Source organism: Pituophis catenifer, unplaced genomic scaffold (genome assembly GCF_029215685.1).
Source record: "Pituophis catenifer annectens isolate HBS135680 unplaced genomic scaffold, rPitCat1.0.hap2 SCAF_4, whole genome shotgun sequence".
Classification (NCBI taxonomy): domain Eukaryota; kingdom Metazoa; phylum Chordata; class Lepidosauria; order Squamata; family Colubridae; genus Pituophis; species Pituophis catenifer.
The window spans coordinates 112,222,751-112,243,268 of record NW_027256884.1 but is presented as its reverse complement, the minus strand read 5'-3'; the positions used below and the strand labels follow the sequence as shown (position 1 = coordinate 112,243,268).

The 20,518-nt window shown below is 39.6% G+C and overlaps 1 protein-coding gene across 1 annotated transcript in view; it reads left to right on the top strand.

Annotated features, from left to right (window-relative positions):
- DDX10 (DEAD-box helicase 10) overlaps window positions 1-20,518 on the top strand; it is a 154,306-nt gene that overhangs the window by 10,320 nt on the left and 123,468 nt on the right. The window contains exons 4-10 of the mRNA XM_070942859.1: window positions 562-720; window positions 2,392-2,512; window positions 3,525-3,714; window positions 4,918-5,044; window positions 7,568-7,730; window positions 9,283-9,367; window positions 18,871-18,972. Of these exons, the coding sequence (XP_070798960.1) occupies window positions 562-720; window positions 2,392-2,512; window positions 3,525-3,714; window positions 4,918-5,044; window positions 7,568-7,730; window positions 9,283-9,367; window positions 18,871-18,972 (947 nt within the window). The remainder of the gene's footprint in view (window positions 1-561; window positions 721-2,391; window positions 2,513-3,524; window positions 3,715-4,917; window positions 5,045-7,567; window positions 7,731-9,282; window positions 9,368-18,870; window positions 18,973-20,518) is intronic.

The window sequence follows — 20,518 nt, the reverse complement described above, 5'->3', positions numbered from 1 at the left end:
TGACCAAAACGGGGTCATAAATCAGTTTTTTTCATTAAATCTTTTATGCTGCCCAGAGTAGGTATTTGTGAGATTTTTGTGAGCCAACATAAATTTGATAAACAAAGAAACAAACCTTGCAATTGTCAGACAGGTGCATTTTTCAAGAGACTGAACTGGGCAGATGATAACGTTCTGCCTTGTCAAGTTGCAGACATTTTATTTGATGAGTGCTTTAGTGCACACGAAGCATGTCTTGAACATCTCTTAGCTGGAAATAGATATCTATGGATGTATAGTCCATGTGATGAAGCCCCTTTGCTCCAGCAAAGTGGTGTGGCTGCACAGCTGTTTAGAAATCAGGAGCCCTATTGCTTGCGAAGGAGAGTTTCACCACTGAGATATTATAGTAATAATATAGATAATATAGATAATATAGTATCTACCACTGAGTAATAACGTGAGTTATTGCTTCAAAGCAATAGAAAGGAACTTTGTAACTGGTTATAGGTTAATATTGAAAAAGTGTACTCCAAGGGAGCATGTGATAGACTTTCTAACTAGTGCTTTTTAACTTTTCAGGCTCTAGAAATTTTATATCGACAGCAGTGGACTGCCATGGATGAACTGGGTGTTTTGATAATATCTCCTACCAGAGAATTGGCTTATCAGACATTTGAGGTCCTGCGTAAAGTGGGGAAGAATCATGAATTTTCTGCAGGTCTAATCATTGGTGGAAAGGTAGGCTCTTCTTTTAAAAATAATTGTTTAAATTATTTTTTTAAACAATTGGTGCAATAGGACTGGGTGTTTTGTTAATATGATTTATTGGGTTAGGGATTTTCTGTCTTCACTGTGAGTTGTATTGTGTTGGGTGGGGGTGCACTGAGGGAGCTCAACCAATCTCATTGTACATATGTTGTGCACTGACAATAAAGATTTGAATTGAACTGTTCGGGGGCAGTTAGAATATTCGAGTGATATTTGTGGGCACAGTGGATTTAAATGCATGCTAAGGATACGTATGAACCTCCGCTCCTCAATTCAGAACAAACCGTTGAACCAAAATTCTGCAGAATGATTTCAGCTCAGCCACTCTCTAGTCTGATTGTTGATCTCTCCCTTTCCGTTTCTCTTCCTCCCTCAGTCATCACCAGCATGACATATCCCCCGGATCTTAGAATCATAGAATTATAGGGCTAGAAAAGACCTTGGAGGTCTTCTAGTCCAACCTTCTGCCCGAGACAGGAGTTAACCTACCTATCATCTATCCTTCTTTACTTACTGCATCTGGCACGTTCCTCCAGTCTTCCTATCCATCCAATTTTTCAGTGCTTTTCTTTCTTTTTGAATAAGTTGAATAAAATATTGGCTATGTTCCAGGATTCATTTCAGATAACAATAAAAAGCAAGATCGGTACGTTGCTATCTTCTCTGTTAGTCTACCAGCCCCCCCTCTAACATAGAAATCACACACACACACACACACACACACACACCTGCCCATCAGAACCCCAAACCAGACAGCAGAGTCAGGTTTTGTTGTCCTTCTGGAAGGTCAAAAGGGTGGTAGCAGACCTTACCTCAGGCAGCAAAGGCACTAAGTTAGAAACCAGGAGACTGAATTCTAGTCCTGCTTTAGCCATGAAAGCCAGTGGGTAACTTTGGGCCAGTCACTCTCAGCCCAAGTGTTGTGTGGAAAATAGAAGGTGGAAGGTGTTTTAGACATGTTCTCATCCTGAATTATTTGTAAAAATAATAAAGGTGAGATACAAACAAATTAAAAAAAAATATTCCAAAGAGCAGGGCCACTGCAGAAAACCCCCACTTCTCCACAGCCTAAGAGAACACTGCAAAATCTATTTATAATGCATTATTAAAATAAGGAATTTGTCCAACCAGTGATGTGCTGCTTAACTGTAGATTGAGCTTTCAATAAAAGCAGGAACCTTGTGCAACATACCTAAACATCTCCCATTAGCCACTGCCAGCATGGTGAGTTATTGAGTTTGGCGTAGTTATAATTCACTGAGCTGGGATCATTTCAGATTTCATAAATCACTGTACAATCACTTTCTTCTTTAACATTATTCTTTCCCCAAGTATATATATATATATGTATGTATGTTTGTTTGTTTGTTTGTTTGTTTGTTTGTTTGTTCTCTGCCAGTGATATGTGGACAAATTGGGATGTTGTGCCCACAGAAATTAACACAGACCGGAGGTTATTTCATAATTTTGTGTCAATGTGTATAATTTGTGTGCAGATGTCAATCTCTGTGCTATTGAAGATGTTTGGAGAAAAATGCAATCTTTTCTGTGAGTTGGTGTGTGCCATGTTCAAAGTGGCTTTGTGTGGATGCATTTTGCAAAACTACGCATCCTAAATTCTCAACCAATCTGCTTTTTCAGGACTTGAAACAAGAATCAGGCAAAATCCATAATATGAATATCCTCATTTGTACTCCTGGTCGTCTTTTACAACACATGGATGAAACCTCGTATTTCCATGCCTCTAATCTTCAGATGTTGAGTATGTATAAAATATTTGTTGGGAGCCTCTGATCCTGGATCTGTTCAGTGGGAATTCTGATTCAGAGCTTTGCTTGAAACCTTAATAGGAACACTGCTGCCTTCTAACCTTAAACTTCTTACAGAACTGATGCATATATGTTGCTCTGGGCAATTCACAGCATGCAGAGAATATTTCTTAAAATGGAAGAAAAGGGAAGAATATTTATTTATTATTTATTTATTTATTAATTTTATTTCTATACCGCCCTTCTCCCGAAGGACTCAGGGCGGTGTACAGCCTGATTAAAAGCACAAGACAGACAAAATTTAATATACTTGTTCAAACTTCTTGTACAAGACTCCTAACTGTCCTAATGTTTTAAAATTACAAGAATTGTGCAAGTGGTTGCATGGATTTAAGAACAGCAATAAATCTGCATAAGAGTGTGGTGTTATGTCCATGTGGGATAGGATATGTTAGATGTCTACAACCACATCAGCACATTTGGGTGATATGTATTGGACCCCCGACTTAACTACTGTCAACTCTGAAACGAACCTGGTTGGGGCCATTTTGGAGGCTTCAGGGTTGCCACAATACAAAGAAGGGATAGGGAGGGGGAACATAGTTAGATGGTGGGGGGGGGGTTGTAGCCAAAACAAAATAGTTTCCTGTGGGAACCAAGGTCATTCCAACAAGTGGATGGAGAGAGGAGGAGCACAATAATCAGGTAACCAGCCAGCACCTTGATTGGACAATGTGACCGATTGTTTTTTACTTTTTTACTTTTACTTTTTAATCCGGTGAAAACCGCAGGAACGTTCAGAGTGGGTTTTCCCCAGTTTGTGCCAATATGATATCTCCAATAAAATTGTTTTTTGAGGAATCTGCCTGCCTTGAAGTTCTGCTTTCTATGGAGCTATTACTTGGAACCTTGATAACTACATTATGTGAAACATCCAACTGTGTTTCATTTAACTACTACAACTTTTTAAGTCTGATTTCCCCCAATTTGCTTTTCTCATTCCAGTCCTTGATGAAGCTGATAGAATTCTGGACATGGGCTTCGCTGATACCATGAATGCAATTATAGAGAACCTTCCTAAAAAACGGCAGACCCTGCTTTTCTCAGCCACGCAGACCAAATCTGTGAAGGACCTTGCTCGGCTGAGCTTGAAGGATCCAGAATACATCTGGGTGCATGAAAAAGCAAAGTTCAGGTTGGAGTTCAGCTTATGTAGTCTGCAAAGAAATATGTGTGTTTTGGGTACTGTCTTGTTTTTCTCTATTCTGAACCTCCTTGTGGCATGGTATGGTCTGAGAGTTTCCAGTCTTGGGCTTAGAATAAAACAGGCTAATAAACTGGAGTAGGCACATCCAGGAAAAGAAGATTTAATCTGGATTAATCACAGGGTGTTTGTAGAATTCCTTGTTTCACTACTTGCTTACCTTTGCAACAACCGTCTGTACGAGAAATCAATGTATAACTTTTGGACCTTGAAGCAGAGAGCTGCAAGCTAAAGTAAGTGCATAAAAGAGTTGATTTAAAAGAGACACGACTGGCTAACAGTGCGACTATAAAAATTACTATTGGGAGCAGCCCAAGTAATTTTTGATTTGATCTCCCAAGTCTTTTTTTCTCTCAAAGGTCTGACAAACTTTATTCGAACAGCTGAGAATTACTTCATTCCCAGCGTCGTCGAACTAAATTAAAGCAAATTCCTCCCAATACAAATTCCTCAGTCCTATTGCAAATCTTGGTCCAATTAGGCAAACTGCCAAAGGCCTTTCTTGGCAAACGTTCAGAAGTCACAGATACAAAAATAAATACAAGACATAGATGATGAAGAAGACAAAGCTACCAATGTTGTTTTCCGGCAAAGCCCAAACGCCATTGCTGGTCCGTTTTAAGCCTTATGGGAGGGGCCAATCATCTCTTGGCCCTACTCCCGAGTTGTCCTCTTTGCTTAAGCTGCTCTTGCCTTGTGGCAGCTCTTCTCATGTGTGCATTAGGAACAGGCTCCTCCTGTTCCTCTGCCTCACTCCTATCAGTCTCTGGAGGCTCTGGAGTCCGCACCTCATTCCCCGATGGCCCTGGCCCCGGCCCCATCTCTGCCTCCGACACAGAGCCCTCATCCGGGCCTTCCCCAGCCTCCAGGACTGGCCCATGTTCTTCCTCAGCCTCATCGCTGTCCGACTCCGCTGCCAGCTCTGCAGGCTGCTGGTGGACCACAACAGTCTCTTGCAAATGCCCGGCAAAAACAAAGGATGCCTCCTTCTCGGAAAAAGTTGCAGATCTAGTTTTACTTAAATAATACTTTGAGACACGTTTACTTGAACGTATATTGTTTGTTTTTCATTGCCTTTTTCCTCCCCATGATGTTTTTATCTGTTGTCTATTTCTCCTTTTCTGGTACTTTTAGTACTCCAGCAACCTTGGAACAGAACTACGTTGTTTGTGAACTGTACCAGAAAGTCAATATGTTGTACTCTTTTCTGAGGAGTCACCTGAATAATAAGAGTATTGTATTTTTTGCAAGCTGTAAAGAGGTATTGTATAATCCCATATTATTACAATTTATAAGAGTGTTAATTATAATTTATAAAAATCAAATGGATAACAGTCATGCAGGGTGTTGCATTTTAAATTGTCTATCAATATATTCTATGGTACAAGGAGTCCTCGATTTACAACTGTTCATTTAGTGACTGTTCAAAGTTAACAATGGCATAGAAAAAAGTGATTTATGATCGTTTTTCATGCTTATGATCATTGCAGCAACCCCACGGTGATGTCATCAAAATTCAGATGCTTGGCAACTGATTCATATTTATGATGGTTGCAAGTGTCAGAGGTTATGTGATCACCTTTTGCGACCTTCTGACAAGCAAAGTCAGTGGGAAAGCCAGATTCACTTAACAATCATGTTACTAACTTAACAAATGCAGTGATTCACTTAACAACTGTAGCAAGAAAGATCAACAAATGGGGCAAAACTCACTTAACAACTGTCTCTCTTAGCAGTGGAAATTTTGGGCTCAATTGTGATCATAAGTTCAGGACTACCTGTAATCAGAAAGTTAGAATACTGTAAAACAAGCAAAGTGTAACGTTCCGGTGTCCCGCGTAAGAAAAGCCAGCAATACAAGTTGATGTTAGATTGTTTATCTGGAAATGCGGACCCAGCACAAAGTGACCATCCAAAAGGAATCAAAGTTTGTGCTACCGTGGTTAGCTTACCCGCCCCTTATATTGTGCCCCACCTCTCCTGTGTGTATACCCCGTCCCTCCCATTGACTGCTTAGACAGCCTCCGTAGTCCGGCCACGCCCCTAGCCGCCCATCCTGGCTAATCCTGCCCGGCTTCCTGCTGCCACCCATGCTCTGACAATCAGCTGTTTTCGTGATCCGATGAACAGCTGTTTCTCAATGAGCCGGGTAAAGCCAGGGTTCTGCTAGTCAGGCGGCAGCTCTGTGGATGCAGGAGCGGGCAGCCAGTCAAAGTCTGGGGCCCTAGCCAGGCAGCAGCCTGTGGATGACGGAGCGAAGCGATCTGTGGGTCTCTTGGGTGGCGTGCGTGTCTGCTCTTTCCCTGCCCTTCTGGCGGCCCCGGCTGGTCTGGCGGTCCGGGGCTGACACAAAGCAGATGAAAGCACGTAAATGGTTTTGCTGAATCCTGAGTCTGGAGAGCACTGTCAGCACTATAACACAATCATGTTATTTATCAATAACAGTTATTTATCAACTGCTAACTTTATAGAAGTTAGCAGTTGATAAATAGCAATTGCTATATATATACTTCTTTATACTACTTTAAAGGGAGTTATAGCAGCTATAAACTCCCTTTATAGAAGTTAGAAGTTAAATATTCAAGCAAAGAGAAATTTGGGATGTCGGTAGAGGCAAATACTCCAACTGGACTTCTTCAGATATTTTTGTGTTGTATTCAATGAAGTGCATGCTTGGTTTATAAATTGACCAAACACATAATAGTAAACATTGTGATCCAAGCATTTTATTCTATGAAAGAAAAGGAAGGTGTTTTTCCTAATTAGGTGCCTTGTAAGTGTAGCTTTAAATAAGCACTTGGCTTAAAAATGAGATGCCTTTAGATCAAAGGGTGGGGTTTATTTATAAAAAGGTTATTATTTTGGGAATAACTCCCATCTTTTTTGAGATATTGTGAAGTTTAAAACAGCATCAACTCTGTTGGGTGTAGCTATAAATCTATCACTAACTGAAAAGATTATGGTGACAAGAGGCCTGGCAATTGATTACCCTGCAAATTGCTGTGAAATTGGTGAAAGAAGGTATGTTCAGGGGCAGAAACAGATCAGCTGAATTAAATGAGACTTCGTGAGATTTCAGAATTGTACATTCTAATCAGGCTCCTGGGTTTTTCATAGCATTCGCTTTTAGGAAACATAGTGGTTTGGTTTTAACTCCCATGGTAATTTTCTGAAAATTGCTGCATGATAAAAATGATATGAAAGCTCCAGGAGGAAAGGATATTTTTCTGTTTTTTCCCCCTAGGAGACACGAAACCTTAGCATGCCTTTTCCTCTGATTTTTTTCCATTTTGCAGATCTCTGGTCTTTTCCATTTGCAAACCTTTGTATCCCTGTGTCTAGCTAGCTGAGCTAACAGAAGTGGCTCTTCTACCTGTTTGAAACTAGTACTAAAGAGTAGAGAAAGCTGCTTCTTCCTAAGCGTTGAATTATATATCATCTTTTCGGATATCTTTTAACATCCCAGTCTAGCTTACCACCCTGGGTTTTTTCTTCCATGGTATTGTTAACCAGGTCTGATCCTGTTTAGCTTTTCTACTTCAGCCAAGACTGGCTAGGCCAGGGCTATCAAACTCGTTTCCCACGGGCCAGACGCGTCACGCGCTAGCCACACCCACGCCCGATTTAGTGAAGGGGGAAAAAGTGATATGTCATATGACGCCGCCATGATGACACAAGTTTGACACCCCTGGGTTAGGCAGTGCTGGCCTACAACGTAATACATATGTCCGGTCAACTAGTCTTGCTCATAGAATTTAGTATTAAAATGATTATTGGTTTCTAGGTTCAGTATTTGTTTAGAGTCTTTTGTCGCCTTCGTCCGGGTCTCCCTATACTGGCTCTTCATGGAAAACAGCAGCAGATGAAAAGAATGGAAGTTTACCGCGATTTTTTGCGCAAGAAATCGGCAGTTCTTTTTGCTACGGATCTTGCAGCTCGTGGGCTAGGTAAACACTTTTGCATTCCTTCACATCCAGGGGAGTTATCTAATCGGTTTGGCCCAGTTCTTGAAAATCATTTATTAAATTAATCATTTAAGGAAGAGACCAAGATCCAGCTGGCTAAGATTGAGTGGAGAACTCATGTTCTCCAGCAGCAGACCTGGGATGCTAGTCTTTATCCTTTCATTGCCTGTGTCCTCTTCTGCTGCTTCCTCCACAGTCATGTCCCCATTGCTTCAAGTCCTGCTGTATCTCAGGAATGAGACAAGTCTAATTCCCTCCTAAGTAAAGATCCAGGTCAGAATCCAGGAGGCCAGCCCAGCAAGAGGAGGAAGATGAGGAACTAGGAAAGAACAGAACCATGTGTTCCCTAATTCAGATAGCACCTTGTCCACATTTCTACAAGTTTAGGATTTGTACTTGTTGATTTTTCCAATCTTGCATCCCCAGGTGACAATGGACTTCAGTTTCTATCATCTCTGGTCAGGATGATCAGATTTACCTAGTGATCAACTATTAAGTATAGTTAATTAGTTTATTGATCATATCAAGAGACAAAAGAGTGTAAACTAACAGAAGGATAAAGTAGGCATAAAAGTATGGAACAAAGAAATTCAGATAAGTGCATCACCTTTACTGCACATGTGACCTCACTCTGTTCTATATAAAGAGCTCTCAGCTGAATAGCTTTCATTATAAACTTGGTAATTCTGCTGGCTGGCTATATATTATTAACACCCTGTTGTTGAGATTCTAACAGGCACTTTAGTAAAGTAAAGATTCTAAATACTGGGTCCTTGTTGGGGCAAATAATTGGCATTCAAATAAGATATGTACAAAGCCTTTGATATCGGGGGCTAGAGATCAAGTATCGATAAGGGAATCTTCAATTAAATTTTCCTTCTCTGGTTCAGCACTTCCTTGAAGCTGTATCTGTTCCAATGTATACTTGTGCCTTTCTTGCATTTTGAATGTAAAAGATCTGATTGATATAAAGTGGGGTTTTATAAAATTGCTGGTCTTCAGTTTAATGGGCCATTATCTTAGTTCAGCAGCTTCCAGCATAACTTATCGTATAGAGAGAGATGGGGGCAGGGGAGGAGAGCATAATAGGAAAGGAAATAAGTAGAAGTAGAAGAACAGAGACTAGGCAAAACCTTAAAAGAGAAATACTGTAATAGAAATTTATTTGTATTAAAAAGTTAGCCGAAATACAAATTGGATTATTTCTGAGGTATACATGCATTGCAAACTTCTGGTTTAAAATCATAAATGGCCAGTTCTACTTTTCAATTTGTAAAATGCAAATGATTTCTCTCTCCATACCAAGTTTAAAATTATGGTCCCTTTCATTATTTAGGAAATGAAGCTTCTATTAATTTTCGTTCCATCTGACAGATACATGTAGCTAGAATATGTGATTAGTTGTATTTTGTGAGCAGTCTCTTTCAACAGAGTGCCAGTAAAATAGAGCTGGAGTGCAAAATTCATATGGAATTATACTGCCAACATAGAAAGTGTTGTATGTGACTGGATTTCAAATGGTTTTTTTTTACAGACTTCCCTGCTGTGAACTGGGTCATTCAGGTTGACTGTCCAGAAGATGCAAATACATATATTCACAGAGTTGGGAGAACAGCCAGGTATATAGAGTTTTTATGTTCTATGGAGTAGCTTTCCCTAACTTGAAGTCCTCTGATTCTGTTGTCCTCTCCATCTTCCAGAATTAGCCAGCCAAGTTAGCTAATAGTTGTGGACACTGTAGTCCTGATATCTAGAATATATTGAAGAAAGCTTTTCAATGTTAAAACTATTCATAGGTCTAAGAAAATATTAAGATTATCCCTGTTGTTACATTGGATCGGTGTTTTTCAAAATGCTCCCTGGAGAATTCTGAGAGCTGAAGTCCATGCATCTTAAAAATGGCCAAGTTTGAACAACATGCGTTAGATTATGTTATTATGATAGTTTGTGACTGGATTCGTGTACTTTGTTTAACAGCCAAGATGACCAACACTGAAAAAAAGTAAGGAAGAGTGATTGGTACTTTTAAGTTTAAGAAAGAGTCGTCTGAAAATGGGCAGCAAATTAAATGTGATAGATTGATTAGGTAAACAAAAAGAAAGCAAGAAAAACAAAGAAACAAAGAAAGAAGACGTAGTTTAAATGTCACATTTCTTTTCCCTGCTCCCTGGTATTTAGCCATTATGCTAGGTGACTGTGATTCCTTGTAAATTAATACCTTTAATATTAGTCTAATGAATGCTTTTCTTCAGTGTGAAGTTTGGATTCTTTTCCTTCCTTGGTTAAATTTAGGAGGGAAACAGCTTATCAGAGAAATATTTAATTATATGAAAACCCAACACAATTCAGTTTCGAAGTCTCAGGACTCTCATAGCCTGACTTATATTAATCATGACAGAAAAATAGATATGTCCATATGACTAGGACGCAGTTTGAGTACAGTGTCTGAGAAGCAGTAGGAATATATTTGCTGTGGATTGTAAAATATTTATTTGCTGCATATATTGTTCCTATACAAAGCTCTGAATTTTCCGTTGAGATCTTTAAACGTGCTTAACTTCAGTAAGGTTGGAATAATATTTGGACACTGAGCTGTGTATTTTCTTGGTATGTGTTCTGCAAATGAATTTTGTTCATTATTTAACATTGGTTTTCGCAAATTTTATGGAAGAAGCATAATATAAGCCTTCTTTGGTTCATGTTGCTGAGATCAGGTTGGCTAGAGTGGATTTATAAGCAACATACATTCGGGAATCTTGTACTTTATTTATTAAGCTTCTAGTGTTTCCCATATATATATATATGTAGGTCTTTGGTTATTCGGGTTTTCTCCCGTGTAAAATTGGAAGTGTCTTGGCGACGTTTCGACGAAGTCTCATTCGTCATCTTCAGGATGGTGTTTTCGGCTTCGTGCTTCTAGGAGCAATGTGTGGTCGCAGCTGTTTCTTCCTTTTAACTGCCAGCGGAGGTGTGAACTGATTGAGTGGGAGCTTGACTGCGTTCTGATTGGGTGGAGAGCACAGCCAAACCCCCAACCAATCAGAACACACCTCCACCCAATCAGAACACAGTCAAGCTCCCACCCAATCAGTTCACACCCCCACTGGCAGTTAAAAGGAAGAAACAGCTGCGACCACACATTGCTCCTAGAAGCACGAAGCCGAAAACACCAGCCTGAAGACGACTTATGAGACTTCGTCGAAACGTCGCCAAGACACTTCCAATTTTACGCGGGAGAAAACCCGAATAACCAAAGACCTACATACAAACACCCGCGAAAACCTCAGAACACACACACACACACACACACACACACACACACACACACACATGTTTTCTGAGGTTTTCGTGGGTATTTGTATGTAGGTCTTTGGTTATTCAGATACTCTCAATCTTACACGGGAAAAGACCCGAATACACCAAAACTTGCATACCACAGCAATTAAGATTTTATTATTTTGGCTCTGGACAGTACAGATATGCCCTGACATTTTTTTTTTTTTGTATTTTCCAAGAAGAGTTTATTAAAGTTCACTTGGTAAATCTTGTCTATCTTCTGACACATTACATTTGTTTTTGTTTTCTCACCTACTCAAAAATTCTGCCTGGGCAGGTTATAGATTTATATCTCCTCCCTTACTACACATTATTTTAAAACCATGTTTTCTCTCGGGTACCACTGTGTTTCAGTATACATATTTATAAGGCATTATATAATGTATTATGCACTATAATAAATACAAAAAAAAATTAAACTGCCTTGAGGAGAATTTGGCCAATTTGATAATAAAATGGAGGTTTCTCTCAGGCTTTCTAACAAAAACTCAGCAGTAGTTCCCAAATTGTCAACTTGGCATGGCTTGATGAGGTGCTTAAGCTTGAATTCAGCTGAAAACTCATATTCCTGAAGGCAAGATAAATATTTTTATCTCACACTAGGTTGGAGCCACTAAAACAGTTGATTGCTTGCTGTTAACATTGAAACGCAGTTTAATTTAATTCCACCACTTCTTTTTTTCCCTCTTCTTCCCATAGTGTGATGTTCTTTTTGCCTTTTACTTTCTACTCTTGAAACTTGGTGACCGTTGCTTGTGGACATTACTTGCCATATTGTCCTGGAAAACTTTGCTTCTCAGCTTAATTCCTGTAACATCCTTCTCCCCATTTTATTCCCCTTTTCATCCGTGGCAAGATGAGTTGCCTTGATGGTGTCAAGGTTAAATTTTGTTTTCTACATACCAGAATTGGACAGAGTGACACTAAAGACTGAGTAGCTTAATTCCTGATTTAAACAACTGGACATTCCTGGAGCTGTTTTTAAATGACACATCTATATTATGGTACAGGTGGAGGAGAAAAATAGAGGGATGCGGTGGCTCAGTGTCTAAGACACTGAGCTTGTCAATTGAAAGGTCGGCAGTTCAGTTTGAATCCCTAGTGCTGTGTAATGGGGTGAGCTCCCATTACTTGTGCCAGCTTCTGTCAACCTAGCAGTTCGAAAGCACGTAAAAAATGCAAGTAGAAAAATAGGGACCACCTTTGGTGGGAAGGTAACAGTGTTCCTTGCACCTTTGGCATTTAGTCATGACGGCCATGTGACCACGGAGACGTCTTCAGACAGCGTTGGCTCTTCGGCTTTGAATCGGAGATGAGCACCCCCCCCCTAGAGTCGGGAACGACTAGCACATACGTGCAAGGGGAACCTTAACCTTTACCTTACCAGAGGAGAAATTTCCAGTTGAAGACCCAGAAGGATCAAGGCAGAGATTTGCTGAGTAAAATGACTGGTAGAAAGGATTGAAGCTTTCAGAGAATGTTAGTGAAGATAGCCTTACAAAGATGCAGAATTCAAGAAGCTCAGGAATGAGTTATTTTTCCCTCTTTCCATTCTCCCTCCTAGGCTAGAAACAATCCTGGAAGTGGAAATACCGAGAAGCATTGCATGAGTCAGGGAGGGAAACAAGATAGGCTCTAAAAAGCTCCATTTGGAATTGTCAGTGTAGAATTCTATGTATAATTTGGTTAAGATAAGGCCACTCTATCTATTGGAAACGTACAAATTATCGACCTAAAAGCACTACAAAAATAAACACTATAATTTAGAGAAAAACAGTATATTCATCTGGAAAGTTTATGTCCTTCCTCCTACCCTCTGACAATACCTGATTTGGTCTAATTCAGAGTGAAAGGAAAGGAGGACATGTCTCTCTGTTACTTGGTTTCAGTGGCAATTAGAATTTCTTTCTCTGGGAACACAATGACAGAATGAGGAGCAGTTCCACCTCCTCCTTTCAGCCCCCATGTCTGAATGTTGTTTATTGGCTAAAAGGTAAAGGTTCCCCTCGCACATTTGTGCTAGTCGTTCCTGACTCTAGGGGGCGGTGCTCATCTCCGTTTCAAAGCTGAAGAGCCAGCGCTGTCCGAAGACGTCTCTGTGGTCATGTGGCCGGCATGACTCAATGCCAAAGACGCACGGAACGCTGTTATCTTCCCACCAAAGGTGGTCCCTATTTTTCTACTTGTATTTTTTACGTGCTTTCGAACTGCTAGGTTGGCAGAAGCTGGGACAAGTAACGGGAGCTCATCCGGTTATTGGCTAGAGCTAGCCAATTTCAGAAATGTCTTCTACATGTCAGCCCACATCGTCAGGGCTGTCATTCCAGTGGGAACGGAGGTAGACAGAGTATGCAGCCCACGTTCCTGGCCGGATATCTTGCCTTGCCGTCACTTGCCGCCTCCTGCATACAGACGGTGGAATCCTCCCAGTGTAGGAGCTGAGAGGCAAGAGAGAAGGCTTTTTCTTAGCACCTCTTTCTTCAGTCATCAAATCCTCCATCTCTTCACCCTCTACCAAGTGTCAGAATCTCTGGCAGCTGCAGAATCTTTATTGGGCAACTGGTCAGATTATTTGAGTACTTCAGATGGAATCAGTGAAAGAGGCAAGAAATAAGTACATCATTTAACACTTTCAGAATTGATCCAAGTCTAGGGAAATATACACATGCTTCTCCCCCAGTTTTCTCTAAACTGTAGAGTTTAAATATGGTATACTTTCAGATCCTACATTAAACTGGTACACCCCCCCCCCCGTGAATATTTTCCATAATGCTGTCATTTCTTTGTTCTATCTGATTATTTTAAAATTAACATTCTGAGGGACTAGAGAGGTCGATGGTGGTTACCAATTTGTCTTCCAGATACAACTAAGTTTAATTAATTAAATACTGAGCTAATAGTAAAAGAACCCACTGGATTTCTAACAGTGTTTAGCATGTTTTGGCTCATGAGCTCAAAGAAATCCAATATTTTTGGACAGTGGGCGTATTGGGAAATTTGAAAGCAGGCCATAGGTCTCTCACAATGAAGGGATCTGTCTGTTTCCCAAATGGCACTTAAAATAGAAATTATGGGTACAAAGTGGGTAATGATGTAACCATTTATTAAAAGGCAAGTAATGAGAGTACTCTGTCCATCCCTTAGATTGCTCTTTATCACTCCAACAAATTGTTAACATTTTCAGCTGAAACACGGAGGTTCCACCATCTACCATTGTTGTTTTCTAATAACCCTATGGGCTCTAGAAGAATTCCCCACTCTGCCCATTTCCTGTAATTATTTTAATTAAGAGAAATCAGGAAAAAGTTAAAACCAAATGGAGTATGCAACCTTGCAGGTACCAACGCAAGATTAATAGATACACTGGAGCCCATGGGCACCAGTCGGCCTACTTTTGCTTAAGAAGAACTGTATTAGAAAAACCAATCCAAACAAAATGGAAAATTAATTTTTGGCAAGTTCTTGGTTTAACTTTCACTTGACCTAAACTAGACACTGACATGAAAAAAAACTTATTTCCTAGCTTCAGTTGTTGTGGAATAATTTTGTTTGATCAAATAGGAGCAAAATATGAAGTTAAATTAGGCAATATCTTATGTCCAGATACTTTTTGAGAAGAACATGATTGGGGTTGCCAGAGAGATCATAAGCTTTGTCTCATGGAAGGCCCATTTGATAACATAGATTACAATACCAGCATAGTAGAACTATAGTGTCTTCATGCAGAAATATTTATAGCCATCTGGTTATGAATTTTCTTCCATGAGGATTGTTTTGATCAAATTTGATATAAAACAAAATACAGGGCCACTAGAGGACAGCAGTTAGTTTTCGTTTTGGAAAGTCACTTTCATGTTTTTTTTGGGGTTTTTTTGCCAACAAATGACAACGTACTTTAAATGCTTTACACATATTAACTAAGTCTCAGTGCCCAGTTTGTACATCGCACTCAACCGGCAGCAAATATGCTGTCTTGCAACTGATGCAAGCTTTGTTTGCTGAAGTATAACTAGAAAATTTAGCTCAGCATAACTAAACCTGGTTTCGAACCCAGAAGCAATTAGAGAATGAAGTCATAATTTGTTTCAGTTTTAGTCTCTGGTTTCTTCCAAGGAGATTAAACTGGGATGCTGCCTTCAGCCATTATGCCTGGCTTGGTTAGCAAGAAACAGCTGTTTGTTAGCCATTGTGCCTAAACAACAACAACAAATATGTTTGTTGGTGTAAAAGTGAATAGCATGAGAATTTTTTAAAAATGGTGTGTTCTGAATTTCAAAAGAATCAGAGAGTGATCAGAAGTAACAGGGAACAGTAACAGAGTTGGAAGGGACCTTGGAGGTCATCTAGTCCAACCTCCTGCTCACACAGGAGACCTATATTAGGGATTCGAACTGCCAAACTTCTGACCTTTCTGATCGACAAGCTCAGTGTCTTAACCACTGAGCCACCTAGTCAAGTAATGTATAAATCGAGTGTATACATTCTTTCTTACAGTGATAAAAAGGACTACTGGCTACCAAAACAATGAATAGATGCAGACCATCCTTTCACTGCAAGAAAAAAAAATATCTGGTTTTTTTGATAATGAAAATGTGTGAAGGTAACCCATGAGCTTTGCAGTAATCAACTACCTGTATAATGGTGTGTCATTTGAAGTACGGTTCTCTTTGGAATTCTCTTAGGCTTTTTTTCAATAAGGCTATTAATCAAAGCACTTACATTTATTTTTGTTTCTTGGACTTTTTCCAGACATCACTACAAGGAAGGAAATCTGACAGTCAGCAAGATTCCATGACCATGGTTAGATGTATTCAAGGATAGTACTCAGACTGATTAGGCCTTTTAGAACATTAATGGATAAGCTTTCTATAATGAATATAGTGATGGCCTGAGAGACTAACAAATATTAAAGCTGTGTCTCTCAACCTTGGCAGCTTTAAGTTTTGTGGAGTTCAACTCCCAGAATTCCCCAGCCAGCATGATGGAAGTTGAGATTCGCACATCTTAAAATTGAGAAGCTTGAGAAATATTGCTTAAGGTGTTGAAACTTCCTTAATTCTTAGGATGGGACCTCTACAGAATAACCTCTACATTGGGTTAAATAAATAAAAGTAACCTAGTTTAAGTTTTCATGTAACAATGTTTGTTAAGTTATTGGAAGCACATGGTTGTCGTTTATTGGATTGAACTTTTCTTGATTTTTATGTAATATGTTTTACATATTACAAAATAATAAGCACAGCTTTTGAGAGATTTTGAGCAGGAAGCAGAGGATCTTCATTCCTTAAATTCCAAATTTACTGTTCTTTGCTTGTAGAGTGGAGAATCATATACTATGTTCCTCTGAATTTTGTGTGCCACAAAATGCTCCTTGTCTTTTTGGCTTAGAGTTTGAGTAGATATGTTTGTGAATATACCACAAATATAGTCATTAAGTAGTACATTTCTAAAGAAAACCTTGCAAGCTTTTGCTGTTCACAAGAGTAAGAGAACAATTGACGCTATGGTTGGGTGACAGCAGTAGGGTTCATTGCTTTCCAAATATCAAATTTCATTGCTGTGAGGATACATTCTCTATCCCTTGCTGATCAGAGAAAAGAGGAATGTTGTTCTAGGCCTTGGTAGTGCTCAGGGAGAGTAAAAGAATGATTTAGTACCTCTTTCATTTTTTTTCCTCTGGAAAAAAACCCCAGTTTTAACAAGGCATCTCAACTATGTCTGTCTGTCTGCAATAACCCAGGATCTTGGTATTATAAATAAGTGGTACATTGCAGTTTATTGCTCTGTTTTGCTTCTGCTAAAGAAACCATATAACTTACCATGATTTTTGATCCCAAGGTCTTGAATTGTTGCATCCTTTTAATAGTCAGAATAGGAATCTTCGTTCTTGCCTTCAAAGCCTGACGTGTTTGGCAGGAACAATGGTTTGGTTTTTGATCGATTTAAAAGAAGGATGTTCAATCTGAGCCAGCCATGAATTCTGGGAGTTGAAGTCCTAAGTCTTTAAGTTGCCAAGATTGGACACCTCTGTTTTACATCAATGGGCATCGGTCATGCCCTATGTTTTCTCAGGGGCTATGAAATGGGAACTCATAAGTGGGGTTAAGATTTGGAGCTGGAACTAGAGGTAGAATTGGGCAAGATGGTCTCTTTTTCTCCCCTCCGGCAAAGCGGCTGATGGGGAGACACAGATATTCCTGTCAGAGATCTAAACTGATTTCTAGCATAAATGCTTTAAAATCAGACCAATGGTGTTAGAGCATATTCTTGGTAATGGTAAGTTCAGGTGGGCGAAAATGAACAAAATGTGTTACATTGGCATCCTTCAGTCTCAAGAGACTATGGTATCGTGCTCTGGAAAGAGGTCCTAAAACAGCATCTAGTGTGACTAAAAATGCCAATTCAAGAGTGGCAATCCCTTCCACACTGAGGGCAGATACATTCTGTCCCCTACCCAGCCCCCAGATTTCGCTGGTTCCGGGACTGCCTCTTTGCCTCAGCCTGCCGAACAAGTGTCTCTTCGAATCGGAGAAGGCCATGCTGCGTCTTTAGCCTCCAAGCTGAACGATCGGAGGTCAATTTTCCCAGTTGTTAATGTCCATTCCCAGGGCCTTTAGGTCCCTCTTGCAGATATCCTTATATCACAGCTGTGGTCTCCCTCTAAGGCGCTTTCCTTGCACTAATTCTCCATACAGAGATCTTTCGGAATCCAACCATCAGCCATTCTCATGACATGCCCCAGCCAGACGTCACTGTTTCAATAGTGTATACATGCTAGAAATTCCAGCACGTTCCAAGACTGTGCTATTTGGAACTTTGTCCTGCCAGGTGATGCCAAGAATTCATCGGAGACAGCGCATATGAAAGGTGTTCAACTTCCTCTCCTGCCGTGCGTAAAGGGTCCAAGACTCACTGCAGTACAAGAGTGTGCTCAGGACTCAGGCTCTATAGACCTGGATCTTTGTATGTTCCATCAGCTTCTTATTAAGCTATACTCTCTTTGTAAGTCTGGAAAATGTGGTGGCCGCTTTACCAATATGTTTATTCTGCTCAGTATCTAAAGAGAGAGTGTCAGAGATAGTTGAGCTGAGGTACACAAAGTCATGGACGACCTCCAGTTCTTGTGCAGAGATTGTAATACAGGAGATGAATCCACGTCCTGACCCATGTATTGGTGCTACTCATTTAACGTGTAGAAGAAGAGGCAGAATTTTAAAAACAAAACAAATCCAAAATTAAAATGGTGTCAGCTGGATTTGCCATCCATCCTTTAATGCCTTTCTTCATGAAGAGTCTATACCTCTTCAGTTTGTTTCCAGAAATGCTGGGAACAGGGTGGTCCTTGAGTTACAACCATTTCTTCAGTGAACTTTTGAAGTTACAACAGCACTGAAAAAGTTACTTATGATCGTTTTCACGCTTATGACCGTTGCATCATCCCCATGGTCATGTGATCCAAATTCAGACGCTTGGCAACTGGCATGTATTTATGACGGTTGCAGTGCCCCAGGGTCATGTGATCACCTTTTGTGACCTTCTGACAAGCAAAATCAACCAGGAAGCCAGATTCACTAACAACCATGTTACTAACTTAACAACTGCAGTGATTCACTTAACAACTATGGCAAGAAAGTTCCTAAAATGAGGTAAAACTCACTTAATGGCTGTCTCACTTAGCAGGGGAAATTTTGGACTCAGTTGTGGTCACAGTTTGAGAACCGCTTGTAATTACTTTCTGAAAAGCTTGGATTTGAAGGAAAAAAATGCTCTCCCCCCCTTTACATAGGTACAAAGAAGGTGGTGAAGCTCTCCTCGTTTTGCTTCCTTCAGAAGAAAATGGCATGATTCAGCAGCTGTCCCAGAAGAAAGTTCCTGTCAGCAATATCAAGTAAGTTCTTTTCCAATTTGTACATAACTTAGTTATGCATTTGAAACCGAAAGCGATTTCTATGAGGTCATTTTTTTCTTCGTAAAATAAGATTTTTAAAACTTTCTTTTAAACTTAAAAATGATGCGGAACATAATGAGAATATCAATTAGCAACAAACACATCATTTATTTTTATTTTTTTACAAATAAACAAAACATATTGCCTCTATTTCAAATCTTCTTATTTCTTAGGAAAGCAAATAGACGAAATGCTCTTCCATTATTTCAAATGTTTGGCGAAATGGAGGTCTGTAAATACAGCCTGACCTTTCTGTTTTTGCACCTCCTGTTAGCAATTTTACCTTTTTTTTCCCTTCCAGCCTAAATGATGTGATCTGCCAACATTTAATCTGTTTAGGAAAGACAGAGCTGAGACAGTGAACTCTTTGTCAGTAGCAAAATTACACGAAATGTGGGATGGTTTGGATGCTGTGTGAAAGGTGTAGATGGTGTGTGATAAAATACATCAGTAATGTATTTTTCTTTTTTAAAATGTGTACCGTTAGCCAAAGAAATAAAATTGGAGAGAGAAAAAAAAGGCTAGTGCCACTATTAACTCCTGCCAAACACCCACATATGCTTTTAAAATCTATTATTAAAATACAATACTTTTCAAAACAAATATACTCCAATCTTTGAAACATTGAACATTTGGCAAAAGCGGCTGTAGTACACAGTTCCTATATTGCTATATTAAAATGCTGATCTGAAATAGGGCAGTGTTAAATTTGTAGCATTAATGCTATTTTAGCCTTTTTCCTCCAACCAAAGCTCAGTTGATAGCACCAATAGTTTCCTGCTTTGCTTCCAGTGATATCAGTTTTATATTTTCATGCATACAAAACTAATTGCCATTTGCTATCTAATATCCAGTAGCTCAATATGCAGAGAAAATTAGTTCATATGTTGCACTGGAGTAGCTGTTCACTTCTGATAATGCTGTTTACAGTGCTTTAAATCATGGATGATAAAGTGGGAGTGCAGTAAAGCTTGCAGATTCTTGTAAAGGGCTCCTTTTTGTCTTCTTAAAGGAATGTAATTATTTTCAAAAGCCATTTAAATAACAGAGCTGTAGCTTGCTATGTTCATTTTTGCAGAAGAAATAATAATCCAAGATTGTTTGAATACATAAGAATATTGTACCCTAAGTCTAACTAAAGCCATCTTCTTTTCAAAGGTTGTAAATGATAAAAAGGGCTAGTGTGGGGAAGGGAAGGAAGGAGGAGAGGAGTGGAGAGGAAAGGAGAGGAGAGGAGAGGAGAGGAGAGGAGAGGAGAGGAGAGGAGAGGAGAGGAGAGGAGAAATAGAAGGGACCTTTGAGTCCAAGCCCCTGCTCAGGCAGGAAACCCTTATAGCATTTCAGACAAATGGTTGTCCAATCTCTTAAAAACTTCCAGTGTTGGAGCCTTCACAACTTCTGGAGGCAAGTTGTTCCACTGATTAATTGTTCTAACTGTCAGGAAATTTCTCCTTAGTTCTAGGTTGAAGGTTCTTGAAAACATTCA